Here is an 8,596-nt window from a genome sequence, read left to right on the forward strand (position 1 = left end):
AACAACACATTTGTGCTAGAATTGAGTTGTAACAATTCGGATATTTTTTTAACATTAGTTGATAAATTATGAATGTTAATGTATAAACTCAACACTTTGCTTGGTTGAATCTCACAAATCCCAGATAGATAGATAGATAGATAGATAGATAGATAGATAGATAAAGGAAATGGATAAAGTTTTTTTTTTACATGGATATTATAATCATAACTAAAATAATTTTTCATAATTAAAAAATGACCACATTAAAGTAAAAAAAGATATGATTTTCTGTAATAGGAAATGCAAGGTACAATGTTAGTGTGAATTTGGTTGGAAAACAGTTCAATGTCATTCAAATGTTATACAATGCAAAATAATTATTTATGGTTCCAAGAAGATGTTTCATTTGGATTTATTCAAATTATTATTTTTTCTGGAGGGAAAATTGGTGACTTAAACACGTTATGTTCATGAGATTCATGGCTAATTTTAAGATTAGGATAAGGAATAAAAAAAAAAAAAAAGGCTTAGTAACATATTCAAGTATCCCGTATAAAATAAACCAGCCTCTGAAAATGAAACCGTCTGTTCATTTACATTTTCGTGGACGTAATGACATACATTATGTGCAATATACTGAAATCTATTTAAGTTCTTGATTTGTATCCCAAGGTTTAACGCGAGACAAATGTTAAATGTCACTTTGTAAAATCAAGTGTAGATTAAAACATTGTCAAGAGGTTACCTCTTAGAACAGTAGTTTAAGTACTGCTTATCCAACGTTTTATCAAGTAATCCCTTTTAGCATACTTTAGATATCATAATCTATATATGAGGGGAAAAAAGGACAATTCCTGAGTTTTTCAGAAGATTAAGGACAGCGCAGGCTTTATCAGATCACTCCATCTCTTCCTCCTCCTGCAGCTTCTTCACAAGGTGCTCTAAAGAGAACAGGTGATCATCTAAGTCTTCAGGTATTAGTTGCCTGATGGCATCGGCGAGCTCTAAGATGTAGTCTGTATTCTTGCCACTGGGGCCTACACACTTCACAATCTGCTGAGCGATTTTTTTCCAAAGGTGCTGGGCCAAGGTAATTTGGGTTGTCACAGGAGCCGATGTAGAGCAATGTGTCCTGCATCGGTTGGTGCCTTGATAACCCCATAACCGCCTTTCTCTCTGTAGTCCAGATACTCTTTCACTTCCTTTTCTTGACCTGATGGCAACTTATGAGCAACGCCCCACACACAGCCCTGCAGGAAATAGAGAGTGCTAGAACCTTTTTTGGATTACTCTCATTTCTCTACCCTCAAAAATATATTGAATTAATGCAAGTAAATCTCATATGGTATTATTAAAAGACACATCACAAATATAATATATGGCATTTCCCATTAATACTGTACAAAACAGGGTCTGAAACTTTAAATATATATATTATAAAATAACCGGTCAGTGAAAAAGCAAAGAGTTCACTCTTATGTTGAACTTTACAATTTATTTTTAAAAAAGCATATAAAAAATTAAATTAATAAATATTGTATACAAATTATTAATAAATTTTTTTAATACAATTAAAAATATTAAAGTGGATTAAAAGATTATTAATAGTGTAATTGTTCACCTTTAAGGTGGGATATACAGACATTTTTGTGTTGTTTTTTTAAATTGCTAAAGTTCATGCTAGGTTAACTGTTAAATAACAGTTTATTAAAAAATGTATGAACTTTTAAGTGAATTAAAAGATAAATAGGCTCATTGTATAAAAAATACTGCACCACCATTATAAGGCAGGATACAGAAATTTCATGCGTTTAAAACTATTTAAATTGTATGTGAGGTTAATTATATTAGATGATAATTTATTTTAAAAAAGGAAAAACTTATTGTGAATTATAAAAAAAATAATTAGACACAAAAAAAAACACTGCATAATCACAATTTTAAGGTTGGATACAGAAATGTGATTTTTAAAACTAGCTACATTTCATTCAAGGTTGTATAAGTAAAAGTTTATTTTAAATATTGTTTTAATATTATAAAATAATATATTGTTTTTTTGTGTTATAATTATAATTTATATTAATTTCATGCAATGTTATTACAAATGTATTAAATAATAGTTTATCAGAAATATCTAAATTAGTGTAATGTAATGCGCCATATATCGGCATTGTAAGCAGTATTTAACAGACTGACAGTCATTACCTCAGGGTCCTCTATTAATGTCACCACTCGGCCCGGGTGAAATAGAATCAATAAGAAGTAAAAGTGTTAATGGTAGTGTGTAAAGTGCGGTGTCATCCTGAAAGGTCACTACGACTGGACACCTGCTGTTCATAAACTCGTATGACTTTGATAAAGAATAACCTGTCCATACCTTTCCAGGCACCCCTCGATGATCCGTGCTTCCCTGCCAGAATCTGCGACTGAAACCTTTGACGAAACCCACTCCTCGTATGGAAAGTCAACTTTCCAAATCAAAGATCCATAACCTAAAACCCACATGCTTCCTGCTGACAGCTCGGGCCAGTGTCTGAACACATAAATAAATTTACTCCACAAAACAATGGACGGGGTTTTTAGGGCCCGTGTGCAGTGTTGTGCCAGTTCATACTTAAAAAGAACTAGCTCAAAGTTCAGTTCACACAGATGATAATGAACTAGTTCATGTTCATAGTTCTTTGTTTTTCCACATATCTAAAAACGAACTAGTTCACGTTCATTTGTTAAATTCTTTTTAAGATAGGCCACTATATTAATAGAACCTCTTTAGCATCTTTATGTTTTGGAAACAGAAATTTGCACAAACAATACATTCTGCAGCTCACTCACTTTTAAGTGTAAATGCTTATCAGTTAGTTTTTTATCAGGAAGAACTGCATGACAACAATCAAATAATTCTGTTGAACGTCATGACTACTTTTAAATGTATACCTCTTTCAATAAATTTTATACTAAATGTTTAATTGAATTAAAAAAAAAAGAAAGCTCTGGGCCATTTAGCTTTGTTTCTAATTAAATCAGGTTTTTAAATCCTACATCTAAGGCAGATTACTAAAGTCTTTAATCAAAGAACTGATTAAATAAATGCCTGTAAAACTATTTCCAGGACCATACTGAGATTGTGAGGTACCTGGTGAACATGTGCTCTCTGGAGGCTGTTGATGACTATGGGATCACATCATTATTTGTATGGACATCACCAATGCTTGAAGATTCTTGCAAATGCCGGTGAGAACATTTCTTTAATAAATAACACTATGCGAGCTAAAATCAGATCTAGTCTTGATTTAGTAATGAAGAAAAAAATCTATTTAAGAGTTTGGTCGCCTAAGCAGAGTTTGTCATTGCCACAGGGGCGAATGTGAACTGCCAAGCAAACGATCTGGCCACGCCGCTGCTGATTGCTGCTCAGGAGGGCCACGTACAGTCTGTGGAGCTTTTGCTGGCTCATGGAGCTGATCCCAACCTGTACTGCAATGAGGACTGCTGGCAGCTACCCATCCATGCTGCGGCCCAGTTCAGTCGGCTTAGGAATGGCAACTCGGTCAGTGATGTACTGGGTCTGTCAAATGGTAGTCTTGCGTAGCCAGACCTTCAGACTGACAGCTGAATGTCTGGAATTCATGGCATCTTTCTTTGGCCAAGGCCTTCCCATGAGGCCGTTTGACCATCACATCAAACATCCTTTAGAAAACCCAGTGTTTAGTTGATCCAGACAAGCACTCATTGTCACAGTTTTTCTTTCGTGAGGGGGTTTGGCAGCACGTCATCTTTGTTTCCATGCGGAACGTTAAAGTGAACATTAAACGGTCCATGGGCATGACGTCTGAGGCTGAGACTAGTCAAATGGTTATCAACACTATACACGCATTTGAAAGCTAACCTTTAGTACTTTTTAAACAAAGATGTTACTTTGGCCTTTATGAAATAATATTTGCTCAACTGCATTAATCTGGCTGCTCATCTCTTGTCATTCTCTATAGTGTTTTAGAGAAGCTGATTCCGGTAACGAAGCGAGAATGTGATCGGGGCGAGGGAAAGGTCAGTCCAGTTTATTTGGCAGTACTTAGCGGGCAAGCGGACAGCCTGAGGGCCTTGCTAAAGAAAGGCTTCAGTCCAGACGCCCAGAGCTGTCGACAGTTTGGCTACAGCTGCCCTTTGGACATGGCTCTGTGGTGCAGCTCTTGGAAGTATGACATAGATGTACACTTGTGTCTCGCTTTTTATTTTAAACACAATCCGTTGGACAGTATGACATTAAACTTTTTCCTGTTTGTCTCTCAGTTTGAACAGCGAGTGTCACCAGATTCGTGAAGTCACTTTGATGCTCTTGGCAGCAGGGGCGTATGTGAGCATGGGCATTTATGCCTTTGCATTACAGGACCAAGTACCAGAGCACCTGCGCTTGATTCTAGAGCACGCTGGCCTCCCTCAAGGTGAACGACTCGAAGAACTGGCCCGTAGAGCCCTTGCTGAGATGCAGAGCACCTCTTTCTGGCTTCCCCTTCTGCTCAAAGCGGGAATGGACCCCATGCTGCTCCTCCAACTCAAAATGTAAGCAACACATTGTGGTTGTTGTGCCACACAGGTTTTTATTTTAATTAAGATTGGATTCACCATGCGTGCTGTTTAATAAACGATTGTGCTTTATTAACGTCAGTTAAAAACTACTGCGCTAAGCTCTTCACTTCTGTCTGTTATGCTCTAATTGGGTGCAGGCTTGAAGAAGCCCAGAACGGAGTGCTTAATTTCTTTCTGGAGTTCATTAATTGGAAGACTTTGCCCTCATCAATGCTTCAGATTCTCTCTCACCGTCAAGCAGATGGCACCTGGACATCACAGAAGCATTTCAGTATGGCTTGTACACTTTAAATCATATATATATATATATATATATATATATATATATATATATATATATATATATATATATATATATATATATATATATATATATGTGTGTATGTATGTATGTATGTGTGTGTGTATATGTGTAGGTGTCACGACTTCAGGTGTTTTTCAGTTAATCCTTCAGCATGTTGCATTAATCAAATATTTGCATTCTATTTGCAATCATTTTGTTGGTAATATGAAATTAAGCAACAGAATGAATGATTTTATTACACCTTTTTTGTCCATTAAGTTTCCAAAAGAGTAACACAGTGAATCATTTCATTACACTTTTTAAAGTTTTCCTAAGAGTTTCTGCATCATAGTTGACAAGGTAATTATTTTTATTTTTTTTGGAGTCATTTTAAATTGTTTCAATAAACTAAATTAAAATATTTATGCAGTTTAATACTATGTATTTTTAATAGATGCATATAAATGAAAAATGAAATGCATAATTCTTCCATGATTATTTTCATTTTAATCTATTTAAAAATATATGGCTGATTGAAATGTTTTGTTCCCCAGATAATTTATGAATATTTGATAGATATTTAATGGTATTCCAAATATATTTTATATATGTATAAAGCTGCATTTATATGGTCAGAAACTATGAAATATTATAACTTATTTTAATTTAATGTAATTTATTCCTGTTATTGTCTTCAGTTTCAGAAAAAAAATAATAATAATTTGCTTATCAGTTAACATAGTTTTGGTGGAAACCATGATATGAAATTTTTTCATGATTCTATATTAATAGAGCATTCAAAAGAACAGCCTTTATTTGAAATGGAAATCTTTTGTAACAATGTGAAAGTCTTTACTGTCACCTTTGATCAATTCAGTGTGTCCCTACTGAATGCAAGTAATTAAAATATTTTTGATTAAATAACTGTTGTCCTACTGCATTCTGGTGCTGTATCATCTGATGTGGTAAGTGGCCGCAGCTTAATAACCTTTTGCTTTTGGTCGTAGAATCAGTCCCTGCTCTCACCCATCTGTGCAGACTGGCAGTGGTGGGCAGCAATGCTCTGTCTAAGACCTCCTTTATCAAACAGCTTCCCATCCCCACACTGCTTCAGGACTACCTTCAGTTCAGCGAGGTCCCAGGCTTGCTTACACAGCGGCCTGACAGTTATGTGTGGCTAATTAAGTTATCTCAACTTGTTCCGCTGCAGTATTTTGTATATAATGTTAATACAATTTTAATGACTGCTCAATGACGCTGGACTCGGGACTCTTTTCATCACCTTGGTATCTAGAAAATGTGGGAGGACAAATGGAGAATTCCACCAATTTATCTTCACTGTTCAGTTCCCCTTTTCCACAGCTGGCCTTCATACCGAGTTGGTGTTGAAATTCACCTCTGCTCCGTGTCTTTGGTCTGCTTCGTTATCTTTTCTCTCTCAGCGGCTCTCCTCTCTGTCTGCCTCCAAGGTCACTCTGCCTCAAAGACGCATACTCTCCTCGAATCTTAATTGCCAACGCAGCCACACTCGTTCAGAAATGCTACTATCTTCCTCTGGTCACACTATGTATTTAACATTTTATGTTACCTATTAGGAATATGCATAGCACACCTTCAAAAGCCTCTTAATCAGTATCTCTGCTGCGTGATGCTCTCAACCTCTTGCTGCTTTGTGAATCGATTCGTACCTTTATGAATAGACAGTTGATCTGTTTCTAATTCACACAGACTCAATGTTGCAGTATTAAAAATAAATAAATAAATCTACAGTACATCTCCTGGTTAATTGTTTTTAACACCTCTTTAACCTCAGCTATGGAAAGACCAACTGGTGCTTGCATAATTGTGTTACAAAAATCATGTTATATAACATCAAGGTGTTCCTTGTTTCCAAGCCTTTTCTTTTGGAATACTGTATACCATGTGCAAACAGCAGGGGGAGAACACGGATAACTGACAGCATCACCGCCAGCCCTACCTACAGTACCTAGCAGCCTGTCTATGTGAAAGAGGAGAGCCATTTCTGCTTGCCTCCCTGATATTTTGAATTCAGAGCAAACCAGAGGCTGTGTCTCAGCAACTCTGCGCCTTGTTCTAGACAATCAGGCCACCTCTCTGTGGGAGACTCTGGAAAGGCAAGGCATCAGTAATCATGTGCATTAAGCTTTTCTTGTGCTGCAGGTAAGCTCAGGTCCGACAGTTCGCCTTTGATTAGCAATCAGGCTTTTGAAATTCAGCCAAAGGACTGACTGACTTCATGTTGATCTTTCACATTTGCTAGAACACACAGTATGCGTGTGCTAGAATCTATGTGTGTGTGTTTGAACACATTTCCAATATAGATACGTTTGTTTTTTTTACGTGTACCTTCTGATGTTTACAGTGATTTTTTTTTTATGTTAAAAACCCAGTCTCAAATAACCTCTTTGATTTGTCTCCCCTAATTAAAACTTGATGGCAGCACAGAGGAATGATGTCTAGAATAGAGCACTTACATAATTGATGCAGCATAATCTAAAATGTACCAGTCCTGAAATGTGGTGCACGTTCTATAAAAAGCCAGTGTGACGTGCAGCACTAAGCCAGTCCACCTGTTTACAGCTATAAGCCTGAATTGTTGAACAGCCACCACCCTTCATTCTGTGAATTTAGTTGATTCCAGAGTGGCTCAGGATTTGGAGGCTTTGAGCTGTGGGGAAGATCACCACAGTGGATTGCCTGTCTAGTGCCTGTCTCTTTATTTAATCGCATGGTACGTCTCACAAGCTTTTCAGCTTCTCTTAGTGTTAGTTGCACAACTGTAGTTGACTGTGGTATTAGTACATTAAATGTTGCTTTTTTTCAGTAAGCTGATATGTTTTTATCTGTGTGAATGAGTTCTTTTTTTTCATATTTCTTCTGTGCAGGGATTTAGTTTGTCTCAGTGTCAGATCCAGCTAGGAAACAGAGCTGTGATTATTGCCTCATTGTGCTATTCTCACCATGGACCTGAATTATGAGGACACAGTTGCCTGGCGACCTGCTGATGGGAAATATCTGCTAAAACATTGCCACAAGAGTTTTTTTTTTTTTTCTCCTAGACCTTCTAGAACATCTCCTACAACGCATACATGTGCTAATACTGTATACAGTTATACAAGGACAAAAGCATTAAGGCTGCTTTGCTTCTGCATATTACTACATCTCTTGGGAATCGTTCAGCTTTGGTTGTGTATGGATGATTTATTTTCCTCAGTATGATTAGATGATTCTTGCCTTTTTGATGGAAGAGTTCTGGAACTTATTGCATTTGTGCACTCTGTTACCCAGTGCTAACACACACCAAGGAAATAAACAAGGGTGATGGGCTTCTGTTTGCTTTCACTGAACATGAGATTAATGTGTTTTTCCAAGTCAATTTGTTGTTTTATCTTCCAGGTCCTACATGTCTCATCTCATTGATTTTACTCTTTGCCACTTCACAAACAGGTCATTATGTATTCGTTCGCTTGTGTTTGTGTCGGTGTGTTTGTTTTGTCAGGAGTAATCTGGACAGAGGAAATGGGCCATTTCATTTGGACATTTGTTTCAGGGAACAGAAGAAGAGAACTGCAGTGTTGATCTAAGACTTGCTGTTGGTGAGGAGAGGTGTTTTCAGCGATTGGAAGTGCTTTGCTAAAGGAATAGTTCATGAAGAATTGTAAATATTGTTATTTACTCACCTGTTTCAGTCCTATGCAACCTTATGTCTTATTTGATCTAACTAAA

General features: G+C 36.6%; 1 protein-coding gene, 1 long non-coding RNA gene and 1 pseudogene across 2 annotated transcripts; 2 read left to right on the forward strand and 1 right to left on the reverse strand.

The window, feature by feature from the left end:
- Positions 1-212: 212 nt before the first annotated feature.
- LOC113056495 (putative glutathione-specific gamma-glutamylcyclotransferase 2) lies at positions 213-2,184 on the reverse strand (annotated as a pseudogene).
- Positions 2,185-3,044: 860 nt separating this feature from the next.
- LOC113056496 (ankyrin repeat and SOCS box protein 3-like) lies at positions 3,045-4,857 on the forward strand. The gene is made up of 5 exons (XM_026223285.1): positions 3,045-3,213; positions 3,339-3,529; positions 3,982-4,175; positions 4,270-4,539; positions 4,704-4,857. The coding sequence occupies exons 1-5, from the start codon at positions 3,147-3,149 to the stop codon at positions 4,855-4,857; spliced, it is 876 nt and encodes a 291-aa protein (XP_026079070.1). The 5' UTR covers positions 3,045-3,146.
- A 2,652-nt stretch (positions 4,858-7,509) lies between these two features.
- LOC113056541 (uncharacterized) lies at positions 7,510-8,225 on the forward strand. Its single transcript, XR_003277704.1, has 2 exons — positions 7,510-7,601; positions 7,756-8,225. It is a non-coding gene; the product is annotated as an uncharacterized LOC113056541 (long non-coding RNA).
- The last annotated feature ends 371 nt before the right edge of the window (positions 8,226-8,596 follow it).

The sequence above is a fragment of the Carassius auratus genome, chromosome 37 (genome assembly GCF_003368295.1).
Source record: "Carassius auratus strain Wakin chromosome 37, ASM336829v1, whole genome shotgun sequence".
In the NCBI taxonomy this organism is placed as follows: domain Eukaryota; kingdom Metazoa; phylum Chordata; class Actinopteri; order Cypriniformes; family Cyprinidae; genus Carassius; species Carassius auratus.